A 20,525-nucleotide genomic window follows, 5' to 3' on the forward strand; every position below is an offset into this window, starting at 1 on the left:
CAACAGTTTTTACTTCTATCTTTTTTTTTTCAATGAATATCGAAGTGACATTTGATATTTATTAATTTCAAAATATTATTTTTAAATTGAACTTTATTCGGTTTTATTTTAAGAGATAAAGATAAGAAATGCGTCTGTGAAATGCGGTTTTTACATAAATTTCGGCGGCCTCGATTTTGCTGAACTCTCGCGCGCGTCTCCTTCAGCCTCGGCTTCGGCTATACAGCTGCGATCGCCGAAGAACGAACGACCTTCTCTGAGGCCTCGTGCAGGCTTCCTACACAGAGCAAAAAAATGCCCGCTGGGTCATGGAACCTTCGATGGATATAGGCTATATAGGTTTCTCCGTATGCCTTCACCCGGTCCTCATTGTTGCTGCTCCGCGACGGGAACTCGTTCTGTAAATGAAACTGGTATCACGCCGGCAATTCATGTAGAGACTGAGTTTATCTTATATGATGATAAAAAAATAACCATTATATAAATTCAGTTAACTATATGTCAAGTGCGTTATAACGGGGAAAAATAAATCACACGTATCAGGAACATTTTCTGTGCCATAACCCGCAATTTATAATCGACAAGATTGACGTTAACATATTATAAATATGATTTATATCAATAACAACGATATTGTGGTACTTTAAATTTAAAAAATTAATTTGTAGATTGTATTTTTTGGATAAATTATAACATTTGTCGTTTGGTTCTTTGCAAAAATTTAGGGACGTAGGAATTCGACGGGTTGTATTTGCCATTTTCGTTTTTTTCCTAAAGGTTGTTGTACGTTACACTTGCTAACTCCTGCACATTTTACGACCGCGCTCTGGTCTATTTGCATTTTCTACTGGCTTCTATAAGGACGTTCGGTGCTCCGTGAGAAAAGCAGCGCCATACTGAAAGGAATGCTAGGAATTTACTTAATAACAACTTCCTCTTGTGTATGTACATACGTGGGCAAACCAACCAGAGAAATCTGGGCTCGCTTTCCGATATCACATATCCTTGCGTTCGCGTCTTTACTCATGTTTCGCTCAAAACGTGCCGTTTAATTGTGGTCTGCGCGCGATACAGATGAAATATTAGAAGATACCAAGTCTTAACTTTATACGGATTTAAAAAAATGTTTCTTGTTAATAGGTATTGCACAATCTCGTGTTTGAAATATTTTTAATGTAGTTGTAAAATATTATATTTTACATTTTTCGTAGGCTTAAAATATTATTTTCACCACTTTCGAATATATCGTACCATTAGAGTGTTCACTCACAAGAATTATGAACAAATATATATAATTAAACATCCTTTTTAATATAAAGACAAGAGCATACAATGTTATCGTCTACGTTTACTTATTGTTAGATCATTGATTATATGAATGTAACTATTATGCTCGGTCGTTTGGCTCAATATATTGAATAAACGTATACCGTATTTGAAATCGATTACGATCGGCCTTCGGACAGTATATGCACTAAATTTCTGTTTACGCGCATTGATACATATGTCACGTATTGATGACTCAATCGCTTGCATTGGAACTTCAACGGATGTCTCGCGATACAGCTTCGACAGAACATTCTCTGTTTTTAATATGCCAACGATGAAATATATCTCTTGCAACTTGTTCGCGAATGCTTGTAAAAAAATGTATTATAATATATTTTCTTTCTATAAAAAAAATTGTAATGTTGGAATAATTAAAGATTTGTATTGTAATGAAAAAATAGATAAAAAAATTCATAATCGTAATTTTGCGATTAACATGAAATATTCGCAAAGAACGTCGGGACAGTATTGTACCTTAAAAAAATTGTGTAAACAGACGCGTAGATCTTCACAAGATGCAGATTAATTTAATTTTCATGTTAAGACTGTGTTAAAACTGTGTGTGTAAAACGTTGAAATGTGCAAACGATGCGATGCACCAGTCACGGTCATATACATTAACAGTAAGCAAGTAGCAAGAATATTAGGATTCTGAGTATTTCTTGCAATGGTACGAGCAGCATTTAAGAGCATACCGCAGGTGTACTCACGCGATTCGCGATAGTCACACGCAAAGAAAGGGCAAAGCCTGGTTTGTCCTATTTAAAGAATTTTGTGGTCGAATAAAATATGGTGTGAACAAAATAATACCGAACGCGTTCAATGTGTGAAATGATAAAACTAGAAATTCATTAAAATACTATCTGATTGCCATTATTGCAATTATTGAAAAAAATTAGCCAATAATTCATATATGTCGTACGAATTATATATATATTTGCATTTCAGATGCCTCTAAGCAAGAATTGAAAATTTTTAGAATTTCTTGATGATCTTTACGTTAAATTGCTGACAGCATTAACGAAATTTAAGCTATCGGAAATACGCAATTTAAGAATACTATTTACATTGCTTTTTTCTAAAAGATTACATAATATTTCAAATTTGTTAAAATGTTATAAAAAAATAAGAACATAGGATTTAAAAATTTAAATGGTCTGTTTTCATAATTATGTTCTATATTTTCTTATTCAATCTATAACAGTTTCTCACACTGACGCGAGCATTTACTTAGTACTTCCTTTTATTAAAAAAAGAAAATAATATTTTAATGATGCATTCTACACAGGAATATGAGCCTATAATTATATATGGAAGTAGGTATTAGATGATTATTGATGTAAGAACTGCGAAGATAATAGTATTAGAGTGAAAAAATCAGTAACAAAACATTTAATGATGCTGGCAGCAACTTTAATCATGATCTCTGATGCACAATAACTTCGTTATACATTTTGCCTTACATCTTACAAATTATGTTGTTACATAATTTATTAATCGCCATTCAATATATGATCGAAAAGCGCACATCGACATGAACAGGAACTGCAGAAGCAAGTAAATAGCAAAAATACCGAAGGTCTGAAGCGGAGTCTAGCTGTTGGAAAAATCTCAAGCAAATCAACTTTTAAGTAAGTATAGAAAAAATAGTTGTCGGAAACGGATAAAAACCGTGACGAATAAAAACCGACAATTTTCGGATTTGAACTCGGAACCTCTCGGCTCACTAGACCTGCGAACATCTCTCTGCGCCACGATCGCCACCTATTCTGGATACAAAATACATGTAAGAATAAAATACATAAGAATTAATTAATATAAAAAAAAGAATATATATGAATTTTCTAGGAACTCAATCTAAGAGACGACTATGAATGCCCCTATCTCTTGGCATTATCTTACTGCAGCTGTAAATTCTTATAACGTGTAAAAATAAAATTCAAAGTATATGTTTAGAGAAAAAATATACAAGAAGATTATATTCATGTTATTTTTATTTAAGCATTTTGTCCCATATCATTTCAGTCATATTACAATATATTACAAGTAACGTAGTTACCTGTTTGATGTTGTACGCAGTATATAACTTTATTTTTATATGCCTAATCCTCTAAATTTTAAGGGAATCCTAAAGCCGTCTGTAATACCGACATTTTTACTAAACGCATATCTTTTTATTGATTTTATGGATTTATAAATCCTTTAAAAAAAGTTAAATTAGCACATATATGTGCTAATGATTTCCACGACGGTCGATTTTATACCGAGAACGAAAATAATTTCAGAAATGCAGACAATAAGACGTCGACTCGTGACACCATTTTCTTCGTATAAAAATTGTACAATTTGTTGTTACAAAATGAGACCGTCATGGAGGGTGAATTACATCAAGAAATACGGTTCTCAGAATTAGGATTAGATCTGTAACAAAAAAGTTATGCGTGTAGATCTATTATCGTGCAATGTAGGTACTATAACTTTTCAATCCTTGTCTATATTCTCATCTTTACAAGGACAGACATAGGCCGGTAACATAGAAAATGATCGAAATTATCGACATTTTCGGAGTTCGGCCTTTGGTTTAGGATCCCCTTAATGCGGTATATTTTAATGTATGAAATCGCAAAACCAACAATTTTTCAACAAACTACAGACGGAGCTCGGAAACATATTCGATCGTTTTACACTCTGTCAGGTGAAATCAATCTTCTTGTGACCTAACGACGTGAATAACAATTCATTACGTTCATTCGCAATGTTTATCGAATTGGTAAAATATGATAGTTTTTTCGTAGATATGTTTTTTTTTTACATTTCGCAAACAGCCACCTCATCATCAGAAGTGATACAATAGCATTATTAACATATGGCATCCGTGTGATATGTGTAAAAGAAAAAACAATATGCTGCGCATTTAATTCATTCAAAATAGAAAAATCACTCGCTCAAGGAAGCGAATCGCAGACTGATCACTCGATAACGGAACCACGGCGAGAGCTCACATTTCAATAATATCGTGGTGAATGTATTTTCTAGACAACTTTGTTACATATCAGAATACAGCCTACAGTTTATCGATTAGGTACTTATCAGTATATTCTTAGATATAATAACATCCGGCAGACTTAAAAATAATAGACATTGCCGTTTAAATTCATTTAAAAAATCTAAAAAAATCATGTAACCGGATAAAAAATAAATCTGAAAAGTCGTAATGCGCGTCGCTCTGTTTCATTATAAAAGATTTTCTCTGTCTCGTGATTATATCGATGTAAAATTCAAGATCGTCGAATACAAGAAGGTCAGGTATGGATATACTGTCTATTTCCCATTATGTGTCATCATCTAAAATCGCAACATGTACATTGTGTAAGTTACGTCGAGGAAGAGCCCGTGGCAGTGAACAGAATGGGTATGTAAATATAAGCTACGTTCTATATAATAGATTATGTGATTTGATACATTGCTTTTGCATGCATTGTTAATGATATTTCCTTCCGTGTGTGTTTTTTTTATACTCATTATATCTCTTATTCGTTTTGTATAGTTTAGCTATAGCAAGCATAACAATTGATTTCTCATTACGATTAGTTTTCATGATATGACATGTCAATATGTAGTAAAGTTACTCTCAGGGGACCGCCAAAAGCCAAACCATAATCGTCTTATCGTTATAATTCAGCTATACAATGACGTATATCAAAACTTATAAAATACCCAAAACCACCGTGAGAGGCGAGTCCCCTGACCCTGCATTTGCGCGGCAGATATACCGTGTATTCGTCTCTGATATGCGTTTAGAGCCAGACTTGTTATTGGTCGATAATTACGATTAAACGTTTACAACGTTTGGATGTCGAATAAATCTAGCATCGATCTAGCCGACTTCTAGCTTCTAACAGGACGAACGTCGTGATACAATTGTTATTTGAACGCCGGCGGCGGCGCCCGTTGCCCGTTCGTCTTCGACGCGTCCTCCGTCATGACTGTCACCAATTCGCCCACAGCTTTTCCTAAGTCCCCTGAAATAAAGAGAGAACCCTTTAACGTCTGCCTGTTTCTTCGCCGTTGCTACTGAGGTCCAGAATTCTTATGCTGTTAAACTCACGGTTTTACAATTAATTAGACAATCAACGTGCATACATTCCAATATACACAGAAAGGAAAAGATAAGCATGGGATGAGTCGAAAAGAAGGGTTTAGGCATACAAATGCGCGATCAACGCTAAAGATTCCCGCATTCAGTTATCGTTAGATTGCCGATGTCATCCGTTGCGTATTAAGTAACTTAGTAATCCGATATATTCATGTATTTAGGCGATTTTTAGTTCCTATGGAGAAGCACAGTGATCTCACCTTACATCCATTCTGTAGCGTGAAAACAGGAAGGCAACCGTTATTTTTATATCAATTTATTTCATATCAAGCAGAATGTCACGTGCATCATGGAGATCGCGGGCATAGTTATAGGTTGATTATACTACAATAATTGACACACGATCAAATTCACATAGACTGAACGAACCTGCCATGTGCAACAGATTGCCCACATTGTGACTAACGCTGTGAGAATGCGGCGGTGGCGGTGGCCTCTCTAAACTGCTGACTCTGCCCTCGTTTGAGCTTCCTCCACCTATGTCCGTATACCCAATAGCAATAAGCTTATCTAATTTCCATAGCGTTTGATTAAATATGTATATACAGATATGTAAACAATAGGGATTCTTCACAATCAACGGGGATAATGAAGTAAAAGATTCATTATATTTTAACTTTGTGATATTTTAAATGATTGAATTTTCTAAAGTAGTTGATTTTTTGTGACTTTATTAATTTATTATTTTATTTGTTATTAATTTAATATTTCATGTGTTATATTAAAAAAGACAGAGCTCTTCTCCATGTGCAGAAAGCAATTTAAGTGAATGATATTCATCATTATCTCAAACGCGTATCTACCTGTAATTGAAATCATCGAATCCCTATTGTATGAATATGCAGTTAGTGTAATATCAATAGAAAGGCATTAGATTCGGTTGTTGCATGAGTTACAAGTGTATATGGTGGTTATTACAGTCCGATTAATTAACTGCATTAATAGGGATCCCTAAATGAGATACCTAATTTATCGCCCCCAGATATTATCGTTTATTTCCCAAGGGTTATAATCAAAATTTAGCTCTTTATTAAGTTTAAAGCTGTTTATTAGATTAGATTGATTAGAATATACCTGGAGAATCATGATAATGGCCATTCATTTTTGCTGGAGAGTCAGTTGCTAATTGTGATGCTGTTACACTTCGGGTTTGTAAAGTTCCGGTCTTCGATGGCGAAGAAGCGTTTGGCTAAAAAAAGATAATCAGATTGAACCATTTTATATTTTCGTTATTTCTTCGAATTATTAAAAATGAAAGAGCAAATATTTGAGATGCCACATTCGGCGTACCTCGTCTAGAAGCTGTCTAAGTCTTTGCAGTTGCGCCTCCAATTGGCGATTGTGGTCCTCGAGTAATTGCATGCGCGCTTCTAATCTTCCTTTATGCTGCCTCAACAGCTTAGCTTCCGCAATCATGTCGCAATCAGGTTGCCTAGTACTGTGACCGTCCTCTGGCGTTGAACCTGGCGTTTGCTTCGAGCGTAATCTTTCGTACTCTGCTTGCAATGTCGCGTTCTCCTCTTCCAATTCACGTATCATCGCCTCGAGCTCCTCTCTCTGCTCGGCATCGATCGCTGCCATGACTTGGACCGGACTTCTGGGTACGTTAATATTGTCGCCACCGTTCAGACTCTGACAGTAATGCGCTATCAGCTGATGTTCGTCATCGCTGTCCGGCGTGGAGTTACTTCTTGTACGCGACAGCTCAACCTCGGCGAGTCGAGAGGCGTACATTTCCAAACGAGAGTGCATATCTTGGCTAAGCGAGCTGTGTTGAGGCGACGGCGCCGGGCTTTCCAGCGCGTCTCCTTCTAGGACAGTTTGCACAGGCAAATAGCCAACTCTGGGATGTTTCTTGAAGTATCGTTTGGACTTGAATTTATTGCGCAACGCTCGCGTGAAGTCGCGCACGTCTTCACCGGAGGTTGTCTGTAAAGTAACAAACAAGTCGTTCAATGTATCTGTAAAGATCGCTTCCTTTAATAATTCCTTAAGAAAATAAAGATGAATGTCTTACCGCCGTGCAATATTCTTGCATCGGATGCGTCAGCTTATGATTTTTTGCTTTGCGTCCTGAGAAGAAACAGTTCTGACACATGTCGAAGTTGAAACATTTCAAGCAACGGTATCTGAAATCCAGATATTTTTTTTGTCATTACATATTTTGAAAATTTCATGTATACATATATCGATTTTTTTGATCAATAAAACGTAATCTCACCTGAATCCTATGATAGGATACTCCTTGCATATGTTGCACTTGGCTTGGTGTTTGGCGGTCTCCGCTGCGGATAATCTATGCAATACCGGCAGCCAGACCATACTCTGTGGCTCCTGCTGCAGCCAGCTCAAAAAGTGCACGGCCTCTATCTCGTTCTTATCTTTTCCCGCCTTCTCGAAGCAGCTGCGAACACTGGGCTCGATATTCGAACCTCCGAATGCCGCGACTTCGCCCAATTGTCTCGGCACTTGTATGCAATCATGCAACAGAAGTCCTAATTTTCGTTGGTCTACCAGCCTATTGGGATCCGCAATCAAACGGAATAAATCTGTAAATAATATAAAAAATTCCCATTAGATACACACCTTAAATAGATTTAACTTATCAGGGAAAATCTTTTCATGTACTCACATCTATACTTCTCCTCCAAATGTCCTTTGCATAACAAAACCAAACCGACTTTGAACGAAAGTACTCGAATTTGACCGGTTCGTTGGCTGAAAATTATAGCGAAGAATAAGTTGTAAGTACTATGATAATGCTACGCATAATGTTTTGAGGATTGCTAATATAACTTAAAAGATTGGACGATCTTGTTCAATTGCTTAATATTATCTAATAATAATTATGCAGACAGCATGCATGTCTGATGGGTATCTAATTATCTAATTTTGTCTGAACTAATCTGAACAAATATAAAAATATATATATGTACTAGGTGTGAATCGAACATGAATAATAACAGATACGGTGACAATTTGATAGTTAAAAAATATATTCACTTATTAGTATACCTATCATATACATTGAGCAGCCAGTTGATGGCCAAGTCAATGCATAGAGGTACCGACACCTGCGTTGGATTGTCTGCTGCGATTACTTCGTACAGCGATGTCAGTACTGTTACCATATCGGGGATGTCGATCAGTTTGTCATTCTGCGCCCGAAGCCCGTGTGAATCGAACTGTTCCAACGCGGTGGAAAGGCTCAACATGTCCACTAAAAGTGACAAACAAAAAAATATATAACCGTCATATAAATAACTATTCTACAATAAAAATAGAACATTTATTTATTCTGTGACTTTTTATTTTCAAGATATTGGTATTAGAAAATAATAGAAAATTTTAAGATAAATGAAGATATTCTCATGGTATCGATTAGTTTGCTAAATGCGCGTTTAAATAGCAATTAAACAGCAATAAAACAAATAATTTTGATTACCAGAGATGCGAAAATACTCACGGCACAGTCGCTTCTGAACGGTACGCAGTTTCATGGCGGTTCGATAAGCGGAAAAGCGAACTTCGTTTAGATCCGCGAGCGAAGACATCAGTTCTATCATTTTCGGATGATCCCAATGCGTAGTCTCCAAATGATGGCTGTAACAGATTTTATTTAAATTTATTAAATTTATTTATTTAAGTATGTACACGAAGAAATCTAATATAATATAAAATAACGAAATAAATTTTTAGATATTCGAATTTATTAGATTCATTTAAATATTAAAATTGATTGGATATTCGTTGTTATTTAAATATTCGATTAGATTACGAATGTTTCTTTTAGAAACATAAGACTCGATCGTGTCAGTAAAAGCACTCGATCGCCTCAGAAATAACCGTGCCGTACGGTTTGGGAATTTCGAGGCGACCGTACGGGTGGTGCAAAGGAAGATCGATTACTTGATATAGTAAGGCACTTTGGCGGGTGTGAGGGCTCTCTCCCATGGTGGTTCTACGCTGCTCGCGAGGAAAGCCTGACTACCCGGAGTGCTGCCATCCTTCCCGAATCCGCTTAGCAACTTGTAACGCTCGTCAACCGCTACTTGCAGCACCTTCCACCTGCGAAAACACACGAAAAAGTTAACGTCGTTGCGTTCCCGAATTCAAAGCCCGTCGCAAAGCAGGCTGTAAAAATAAGTCTCACAGTGTCGAGCGAATTTTAAATTCTTTACTCTGATACCGCGGCGACACTTGCACGGAGTGACGCAGGAAAAGATGCGTCTCAAATCCTGCTTGGATGGTCGTAAAGAAGATATCTCGCGCGACTTTCGTTATTATTCAGATAGAATCGTAATGTCTGAAAAATTCCGATGTCGCGGATTGCTCGAAGGATTTCCACGATTAAATTCCACGTTTCCGTGACATCGTGTACATCGCTGATATTCATCGAGTTTTGCATAGAACTCGCGGTCGGAAGTCGCGCGATAAATTTTTACGTGGTCGTCAAGACCACCACATACCTGGTGTTCAGATCTTCGAGTTTCGCCAGTAGAGCGTGAGAAACGATGACGCTGCTCGATGCGAAGACGCTCGCCTGGTCGTTCGCGTCCTCGATGTTCCTCTGGATTGGTACCAGTCGTTCGCCGAATTTCTGCAACTGCTCGAGCAGTTCCGTCGCTTCGTTGGCGTCGTTTGGATTCTGCCAGCCGCTCTGGATCGCCTCGGCCGCGGCCATCCGCGAGGAGAGATCCTCGAGGGACTTTTGGAAGACACATATTTTCTGAAATCAGAACAGTAAACCACACTAAATCAAGACGTTCATCATTCGTTCATCATTGTTCGTCATTTATTTGTGGAGATTATAAATGATAATTGCTATATATATTAATTTATAAGTTGATGTTTACTTGTAGTAACTGTACAGTTAAAGAAATATTATATAAAGAAATATCTCAGTTAAGCGTGATTATTTTATGTCTTTCAATTGTCTCTACTGTTGAAATTTTTTGTTTTAAAAAGCTGACGCCGATGCACTATACGTATATATTTGTATACTACGCTTTTTCAATTTGAATGTCGATAAATTAATAAAATCAAGCATACGAGCACTCATTGCTAAAAAAGAAAGATAGAACGATGTTTTGTGTCGACTTGTGTTGCTTGCTGGAAAGCTCATGCCTTTGTGATTCTTCCCAACTCTTCCTAACAGTATTTTGTCTCTTAACAATATCGGGCACGTGGGTACAATATTTTCAACACAAATTTAAAAAAATGTGAACATCATTTTATTATAATAATTATTATAATCAACATTGTAATGATTGTACAGACAAAAAGTCATAAAACAATTTCAATATGTATACAAGCTCTTATATGTATTTTGGCAGGCATCCCGATTGGCAGATTGCAAAATTATTTGTGAATTGGAAATGTCGCGATAGCCAGCTGCAAGTAATTTTTTCTCGTATTTTTGCTGCTTCTTCTTTATGATTCCTTTTCATATGTTCCTCTATATCTAGATGCATACTGAAGTGAGTTGCCACAAAGATTCTCGCTCAATTTTTAATCTTTTAATCGCCCTAAGTATAATTTTATTAGATATATCTACCTTATTGGTCTTTCTTTTGTACTTATGCACCATTATCTACGTATAAAAAAAAAAAACAATCCGTCATTGAAGTCTGTGGACACATTACTCCATCAAAAATAAAACAGATAGCCCCGACTACATTTTTCAGTCTTTAGCATGTTGCAAATTTTAGATTATGCGGAATTAAGATTTAACGCTTCTCACATCTGATAACTATATATTAATTGATAATATTATAAATTTCTTGTCTTAATTTGAGTTAAATTACTGTTGCATAACAAATCTTTCGACCGTCGAAAAATGTTGATAATCGCTTTCGCTTTTTTTTGTAACGCATGTTGTGTCTGTGAAAAGCATCGCAAGATAACAAAAACTTCTGAATTTCTTACGTAGAGCTTTTTTCAAATATTTGTTGGAATGGTAGAGATATCTATCTCTTAACACATGAGATAGCAGTACTGTGGACGCATATAGCTCCCGTAGACAGATAGCCTCGGTTTTCCCTATTGTAGAAAGAAAGCTAACTGACTCAACTATTAGCAAGATTTAAACTAAACAATATTTATGTTTAGTAAAGGTTCGCATGTGTCTCTTGCTCCGTGATACTGTAAGAATATAATGCCGCAGATTCCAAATAATACGGCGTTGAGTTATTTTGAAACATTAAACGATATTCACGTAAAGTGCAAGATGACATCATGTGATAATACGATTATTTGGAAATATTCTGCGAAACAACACTTACTTAGAGTACATAACATGTATGAAGAAGAAGAAGAACGAACATGGAGAAACGACACCTACTCACTTTGGCAACATTTCTCAAGAGAAGAAAATTTTTGGGCAAGATGTGAATTTTGTGACAGACCAATTTTTGCATATAAAAGACATTATTTAATGAGCCACTTGAAGAAATGTAATAAAAATGCATTAGCTAAAATACGAGAAGACATTGTTTGTAGTTGGCTGTCGCAATATTTCGAATTCACAGACCGTGATGCATATTGCAAGATTTGCAAGTCGCCAAGTGAGTATTACTGTGTCAGAATATTTGAAGGAAGAGATGTCTTAGAATCTCACGTGAAACATCATTATGAAGGCGGAGTGATAGAACAATCTGTATATGAAACAAATTATGCCGGCCCAAATTTTTGTCACGATAATACACATCCTCAATCTCTTGGAAATCCCGAAGATCAACAGAGGTAAACATCTCAGATATTAGTATTTTATTTATTGTGAATTATTAATATATTTTCTATCGTGTGTGTACGTATAATATACAAAAAATTTAATATCTAACATTTAAAATATAGAGACCGTACAAATTTCAATCTAATATTTAAGGTATATCTTTTATAAAAGTTGTAAAATTCAAATATGCTGTTATTTATTTATTGTATAATGTATTCAGTGATTGATAGATATTCTCATACGCAGGTAACTCTGCAAGTATTACAAAATTTAAATAGAAATTGTGTTTAAACATTCCATTTTAAGAAATGTAAATAATAAGAGTCAATCATCAAGTAACATACTTGACTGCAATATAATCTTGTAATTCTAATTACATTAGTAGTTTCGTATTTTTTAATCTGTGTATACATGCATTGCAGATCCAATGTGGGCATTGTGGGCAACAATGGACAGTCCAGCAGTGGACAACAAGAATCTAAAATCTACAATTCACTTTTTGAATTTATTAATGATTTACCAGATGAGATTCTTATGCAATACCAAGAAAAACAACAGCGTTGACGAAAATATTGGAATATATCAATAAATAAATGTTTGACAAGAAATTTTATTTCGCATTGTTACATAATCATAAAACTATTTCATGATTCAAACATCAATTATCTTACAAATATAACTTACTAATTGCCTTATTAATTTTTATTATTAATATAGTATTGCCAGTTAAAAAATTAAAATATGTATTCCTATATATTCAACGTAAATTCGAATTATATACATACTTATTAACATATAAATATTATTCAGTGTAATACACGCTTCACAATACAAAAGTGCACGAAACGTCCAAGTTGTTTTATTGCCGTAATTACGGCTAAAAGTAATATTCCCTGTATGAAGGAAAAAGCATGAGCTGCTATTTGCGAACGGACAGAAAAGTGGTAAGCATAATTGTACGCACAGAATTTTATGGTCATGCAAGATGTATTTATCGTATTATCGTTTACATTTTTCGTAATGCATTTCAGAAGCACGCTGTTATTATCGGATCAAGCGTAATCAAATTATGATCACTTTAGGTAATTTTGTCTTTTGATTCGTGACTAATGCACGTGGTTTATCACCGAGACGGAATTTAGTTTAATCTTCAGTTGAGAAAACCCTGGCGGAGTATTAAAAAAATTAGTTCTTTCCTTTGACTCTATTTATAGTTTTCTGAATTGGGATTAAAAAGCAGAAATAACAGTTTAAAAATTTGATGCATTAAATTTTTCTTAAGACAAATCTTGATAATAAAAGAAGAAAGAAATATATGGAATTGTAAAAGGTACTTAATTTTCAAGAAACGTTACTTTAGATAACTTACAAAATTTGAGATTTAATTACACAAAGGTAATTAATAATAAAACTTTTGTTAAATATTATCCAAAAAATTGTTATTAAAAAACTTATATGATTATTAAAAGCAGACATGGCAAGGAATCTAAGTCGGTAAATTAATAAAGCAAATAATTCCTTTACAGCGAAATAATTTCTGCCGTTTCTTTTTTTCTGGCACTTGCGAGGGAGCGTACGAACAGAGAGATATGAGACAATCACTAAGTACAAATGGCGTGCTCTCTCAGCCCTTTCAATTTTCATTCCTGGACAAGGCGCGGTAACCAGCGTCGCGATAAAATTCTCCGGGCATTTATCAGTCGGCGATACGACACGAAGAGAGCAGAAAGAGCGGAAAAACGGAGGAGGAGGACGGTCGGTTGGTCCCACGATGGCATTTGCATTCCAAATAAACGCTGTCGACGGACGCTAAATCGCTCTAATTAGTCGTCTCCCTATGAAAGTGCTTTAAGCGTCCCTTGTTCCGAGAGCGGGATAAGGAAAAAGGCCGACACGTAAAAGCGGGAGTGCGAATGGAAGAGAAAGAGAGAAGAAGAGAAGAAGTTAGGATCTTACTTCCGTGACGAAGGAAAGTGGGATGATCGAACCGATGAAAATGCCGGAAAAAGCTGAGTCGCTCTCTTTGTTCTTAATCATTTAGAGAAAGAGCGATAATGTGAATTATCATTGATAAAACGTGCAATCATGGAACGGCGGAAGTTCAAGCTGAATCGCTTGAAGATGAAGTATGCTGGTATTTTGCGCTGGATTTTATTACAAAAGAAATGAAATAACTCTCTCGAAAGATTAGGGGATAAATAATTTCTAGATAAACAAAATATCGTCCATTTGTACAATATCGTTATGTTACATCATCGCGTTTAGTTTATGCATGGCAATCTGCTGTATTTTATACGAAAAATAATTACCGTGATTACTGACCAGAGTTAAAATGTATTACAATTCTCGCGCGTTCATTTGATTATTCCGTATATATACGTATATGTATATACGTGTTACATGATAAACGGATGGTATGAATACTGCATCATCCGTGACGTGAATTGTGTCCAACATAAAGCATCTCTAATAACGTTCGTGCTAATGAGGAATTATTGAGTTCAATGAAAACATAATTATTCAAAATGCTAAAACGCGCAATGTGTGTGTGTGTGTGTGTGTGTGTTCTCGCACCGTTCTTGCGCCGTTCTCGCGTGCATCTGCACGAAATCAGTGTGAAAAAAATCGTTGTAACGAGTGCCATGGGGGCAATCTTGTTGGCGAACTAGATTTATCTCGGCGTATGCCCGCACGCATGCACTTCGCGTTCTGGTTACGTAATAAAAAGTACGAGAGTAAGAGACAGTAATTTGATTGTACAATGAGATCTCTCCGCGCATGGACACGCAAAGACGGAGTTACTTAATACGCCTGAACTGATACGCGTGACATGTGTTAAATGTAATACTCCGTGTTTATTTAGCCGAGATTTAAAAAGAGCGAACTTTAAAGCGGAAGACGGTGCATTTTATAATCGCGCGCTTTTACGCAGCTTTTACATAAACCAGCATCAAGTGTCGCTGGATAAAACTCGGGAAGCAGGATTACAAAGTTTAACTCATCGAAAAAGACGCGCGATAGTATTTCGAGCAATTAAAGTAATTTGTAATTTAAAAGTTTTAATTATAAAGCGTACGTTAGAGAAAATTTCTCTTTATACAAATAAATTTAAGTCTCTCTTTGGATGATATAATCCGTTAAAATTCAATGTAAAGTTTTGTTTATAATTTTATATGCTTCATACTTTGATCCATTTGATACATAAGCTGATTTATTCTAATTCTTCTTTTTTGTATTTCAAAATGTATACATGCATATAAAATTATAAATGAAATTTTTTTACGTAATTTAAAACTCAAAAACTCTCGATATCAAAATCTTCATTTCGGAATTATTAAATTCATATTTGTTTTCTTTTATATAAGAGATAGTATAATGTATATTGTATATATGACGAAATGTTTGTAATTCAGCTATTAATATATTCTGCGCATCTTACACTGTTCTGTATTTTATTCTACAAAGTAACATATAAAAAATAATCAAATGGGTGCATTTATACGTGTATGTATCGTTAAAAAAATCAGGAAAGAGAATCGGTCTTTACGTGCGACGTGTTAGTCAAGTCGACCGCAATAATTCGCTCGGCGAAATGCACAGGAAGTACGCGCTGACACGCCAGCAAGTGACGCAGCCACGGTTCCGTCGTATAAATAAAATTACGACGAATATAAAGAAAATAAGAAGAGAAACGCTGGAAGCTCCGGCCGGAAATGGAGAACCCGAGGACTTCATTCTAACGCTCTCTAACAAGAGTCGCGAAATAATAACATCCTTCGATTCCGATTGGTTCCGCCGTGTTTCAGCGGAACAGACCCTAGACGGAAGTATAATAATAATTCCGCGAAAGGACGGTAAGAAAAAACGGGAGAGACGTGCAGCTGACGCGAGATGTAAAAACTGGAATGCAACCATATTTCTGTGCGAAAGATATATAACTTCGTAATTTTAGCTTAGAATTAAAGCGACCCATATTTTTTCGCGTATCACATAAGTGACAATTGATCCAAAGATGCAGGAGGCGGGACAAAAATTCGTACTCTTATCGTCCCTCTCAGAAATTTTGCTTTCACATGCTGATGCTCTTGCTGAAACATGGGGCACCGAGTAACTTTACTCAGACGTCACACTTCGTGACTCTCATTATACAGGTTCTCCGTTTTATTCCCGTGACAAATCGTGCCGAAAGAAATTCCGCCCGATTTTCGCCGGGAATGACGTGGACGGGTGACGGATTGTGCACCTGGACGTGAACTAATTGGCAGGTCCGTCGATAGCACGGGGCCTGGTTAGGCCTTCGCGTCTGAAAATCGTCGGGTCCGCCGGAGGCCGAGGCCAAAATAATTTCTCGCCGCGGCATCTGCAGTGTCATTTATTATGTGGCCAACCGGGCAATTAAAGTTAACTCGGCCGTGTCCCGGCATCGTCCCCGCTCTCCCGTTCTCGGCCTTTCCTCGGCGGTTTCCTCGTGTCGTACGTCCTGGCGAAGAAACTTCTTCGTGGAATTTGCTAAGCTAATTGTCTGGCGCCGTCCGATATTCCTCTGGCTGTATGCACCATTCGTGGACCATTTGGCAATTAGCTATTTGACTTGCAATTCGTCGCGAGAGTTCTCGTTCCCTCTGCTTCTCTCGTTGCACCTTTTTTTTTATAATTGTTACCGAGCGAATTATTAGTTAAATTTATACACGCGATTGACGAATGCGAAAAATCAGGAAAAGCGTTTTTTTTTTTTAAATAGAAATATTCAATCAAGACCTTGAAAGTATTTCTGCGAAGCAGCGTCACTGAAAAGGCTTTATCCTTTCTTGGAATTCTACCTGCGAAGATACTTTCATTCGCTGAACAAAGACGTAATTCAAGATGAGTCAGGTGCAAGTAAACAGAGAATTTGAAAGATTACAACATCTTAAAATGTTTCCAATTAACTGATAAAATATTACTCAGTTAAATTATCTTTCTCTCTCTCTCTCTCTCTCTCTCTCTCTCTCTCTCTCTCTTTCTTTCTGCAAAAGTATATTCAGTTTCATATATTGCAATGAAAATTATATTAGTCGACTTCTACAAGATGAGTCCATTAAATTTAGCTCTTCATTATTTGGACTTTAGCTACTCGGTATTTTGAGCTTGGTTGGAAATATTAAATTGCGCTTTCTATAACACAAAATTTTTAAATAGAGGGATTGGTCTTTAAAAGAACGTTATCGGACAAGATTATTTCTATTACTTTTATTTAAATTAGCATTTTCGCGATGTTCTTTTCTTACGTTTATACGTAACATTGCTTTAGATCACAATTAGTTGCAAGAGTATTATATGAGAAAAGATGGATGCACGATGAAAAATACAGGCAATGGAAACAGGGAATAACGCAGACAATAGATTTTTAACCTATCCGGGAGCCGTGTATTAATGTTATTACACCATCAGCTTTATTCCTGATTTCTTATTTCTAATTGCTATAATATCTGTTCCTTGTTCCTTATATTTTTCATTGTGCGGAGGCCTTTACAATTACAATATTTAAAAACACTTCAATAAAAGGAGGAGCGAAACAGTAATGTATAAAACTTTCATATATATAGAAGTTTTCTTGGACCGAGATCGTTATAAACTACGCTAAGAGACTTAGCCGTACAATATTGAAACACACGGTATACGATGAATCTTATATGCAGTCATCCGCAGTCATTTTATATGCAGTCTCTATCTAGATAGGGATAGCATTCCACTAATTTCTGTACATTATATCTCGTATATTAGGAAAAGGAAACCATCGCATCGACGCACAAGAGCGGCAAGGACCGCATGCTTCGGGGACTCGCGGTAGAGCATCTAGAGAAATTGAATATTTCAATACATGTAATTTTTAATAATTAATTTTTTCTTCATACCTCGGTCGAAAGTACGTACTTTCGTCCCTAATAGCAGGGACGAAAGTTTAACATTTACTCCCTGTGAGAAGTACACGCGCGCTCTCTATAACTTTAAACCTTAACGCCCTTTAACCTTAAAAATAGTCATCAATATTGTTCTGTCAATATGTCATCTGATGAATCCGTAGACGAGGAAGAAGTTATACGAAATTTCGATGCAGAAGCGCGATTGATAATAAATACAGATACGTTGCCAAAGAAGTCTGTTGATCGATACAATCTTGTTTACGACACGTATAAAAAGTGGCAGATAGAACACAAAACTTCACTGTCAAACTGTGAAGAAAATAATTTGGTTGTGTATTTTAAGGACCTATCTAAAAAATTAAAGCCGTCAACTTTATGGAGTGTTTGGTCAATTTTGAAAAGCACATTAAATTCAATGCACCGGCCGGAAGACGCGATCCCGACGACGGACGGCTTATCGATCGTCCTGGCGTGCGAATCCGCGCGACACACGTGCACACACATACCAACGGTCACCCCGTTGGCACGCACGTGAATTTATTTTTACAAAATATGACAAGACTTGACTCTTGGAATGTATTTGATGCCTGCCCCCCCGACCAGCAGCACTCGCTTCGCTCGTGCCGCAAATGTCGGGGGCAGGCATCAAAAACATGCTTATTAACATTTAAAGTTAAAAAAAGTAAAATTAATAACGTACTTTCGACCGGCTATGAAGAAAAATCGTATACACTACGCGGGCCAAAAGTTGAAATCTCGGTCCTGCTCGTCATGATGCCCTCGGCTTCGCCTCGGGGCATCATGACGCGCAGGGCCGAAAATTCAACTTTCGGCCCTTGTAGTGTAATATACTATTATTATTTTCTGGGTTATTTTCTAACTAACGTTCATGTAAACCCAGAGAAGGAACTTTCTCGGGTTCTTTCTCTGGAGTGATAAGTTGTCTCAGTTCACACGAAATCGAATTCGGAACCGTGTCGACAAGGTACTTTTCTACGAAATAAATAAAAATTCAATAATAAAGCTCACTTATATTTTATTTTAATGTAATTGAACAGTGGTTACTCTCTTTTTTCTTTTTCGTATGCAAATAAACTATGTTCTCCTCCCAAGGATCCTCCGCGTCCGTCTCTTTGTATTAGTCGGTAATTTCAGTAATTTAATCCCTTTCCATAATATTGCGGATTATAGTTCGCAGTTTTCGATCTCGAGCGCGATAACTCAATTGATCCATAATCCTTAACATTGGATAAGAACACTTATACGCAAAACTCCAAAAAATGTTATAATTTTCCTCTTTATCATCCGATAAAACGGATAAATATTCGGCTGTATTAAATTTTGGATCTAGATCGCAGGGCAGCATAAAAAAGTCTTCCAGAGTTTTACGAAGTGCAATATCGAACACATTAACGACCAGGAAAACTAACGAAAACTGTGTTGCAGGATAGAGACATAGATACAGAAATACAGAGATGGAGCCTGAGTCTAGTAACTAGACAAGGCGGAAAAGCCACTGTGTGGGAGGAGCGACGAGATAAAGAATGCTATACGTTCTTATTAGATGCCCTTTGAAACCCTGCAACTTTTGTCCAAAACATTTTTATTTATTTATTATCAGAACTATTCGGTCTTGAAATTGGGTGTGAAGTTAACACCCCATTTTTTCAATTACAATTTTCATATAGTATTAAGGGTCGGCAGGAGACATATGTTACTAGAATCGTAAAATCCATATTACGGCCAAAATATTGAAAAAATCGCACTTTAACTATAATATTCGTAATCAGCAGCATCGCCTTCAAGCTGCTAAAGAGCGATTTTTTGGAAAAATGGTCAAAATAAAATTTTCGAGTTTCTATATAAAAATATATTTTGGCCGTAATATGGATTTTACGATTCTAGTAATAAATGTCTCCTGCCGACCCTTAATACTATATGAAAATTGTAATTGAAAAAAATGGGGTTTTAATCGCTGGAACTCTTTTTATAAACATGAAAATATTCCTGTATAGATACTCTTCGAAAAGAAGCTGGAACTCTCTAATCAGAACTATTAAATTTTAAAGTAGGGGTGCCAACTTCACACACTCTTTTTATTTTACTTTAGTCTTTAGTTTAGCCGTCTCAATTTAAATGCCGCATCCTGTACAAGATTCTCTCATATACAGAAGTTTCCTTGGACCGAGGTAGTTACAGACTACGCTAAGAGACTTAGCTGTACGATGTTGAAACACACCGTATACGATGAATCTTATAAGCAGCTTATACACAGTTTGTATCACAGTTTAACGTGTAAGTTTCCGTGCTTGTCCAGTCTATCACGAAGATCTTAACAACACAAGCAATCGTTGTAAAAGTACAATGTGTTCAGGAAGACCGCATTGCACATATGCATAACCGT

At 36.3% G+C, this 20,525-nt stretch overlaps 1 protein-coding gene across 4 annotated transcripts in view; it reads right to left on the minus strand.

Moving 5' to 3' along the window:
* Positions 1 to 3,305: 3,305 nt before the first annotated feature.
* LOC139808211 (dystrophin, isoforms A/C/F/G/H) overlaps positions 3,306 to 20,525 on the minus strand; it is a 472,682-nt gene continuing 455,462 nt past the window's right edge. For 2 of the 4 annotated variants that reach the window (XM_071769944.1, XM_071769943.1), the window contains exons 45-55: positions 9,955 to 10,214; positions 9,395 to 9,553; positions 8,952 to 9,088; positions 8,489 to 8,705; positions 8,118 to 8,203; positions 7,707 to 8,034; positions 7,503 to 7,614; positions 6,776 to 7,414; positions 6,560 to 6,674; positions 5,855 to 5,962; positions 3,306 to 5,351 (exon numbers count right to left, since the gene is read on the minus strand). In XM_071769944.1, the coding sequence (XP_071626045.1) occupies positions 5,254 to 5,351; positions 5,855 to 5,962; positions 6,560 to 6,674; positions 6,776 to 7,414; positions 7,503 to 7,614; positions 7,707 to 8,034; positions 8,118 to 8,203; positions 8,489 to 8,705; positions 8,952 to 9,088; positions 9,395 to 9,553; positions 9,955 to 10,214 (2,259 nt within the window). In that variant the 3' untranslated portion in view covers positions 3,306 to 5,253. The remainder of the gene's footprint in view (positions 5,352 to 5,854; positions 5,963 to 6,559; positions 6,675 to 6,775; positions 7,415 to 7,502; positions 7,615 to 7,706; positions 8,035 to 8,117; positions 8,204 to 8,488; positions 8,706 to 8,951; positions 9,089 to 9,394; positions 9,554 to 9,954; positions 10,215 to 20,525) is intronic. The other 2 variants (XM_071769945.1, XM_071769942.1) reach the window with 1 other exon arrangement.

This window comes from Temnothorax longispinosus, chromosome 2 (assembly GCF_030848805.1).
Source record: "Temnothorax longispinosus isolate EJ_2023e chromosome 2, Tlon_JGU_v1, whole genome shotgun sequence".
Lineage (NCBI taxonomy): Eukaryota > Metazoa > Arthropoda > Insecta > Hymenoptera > Formicidae > Temnothorax > Temnothorax longispinosus.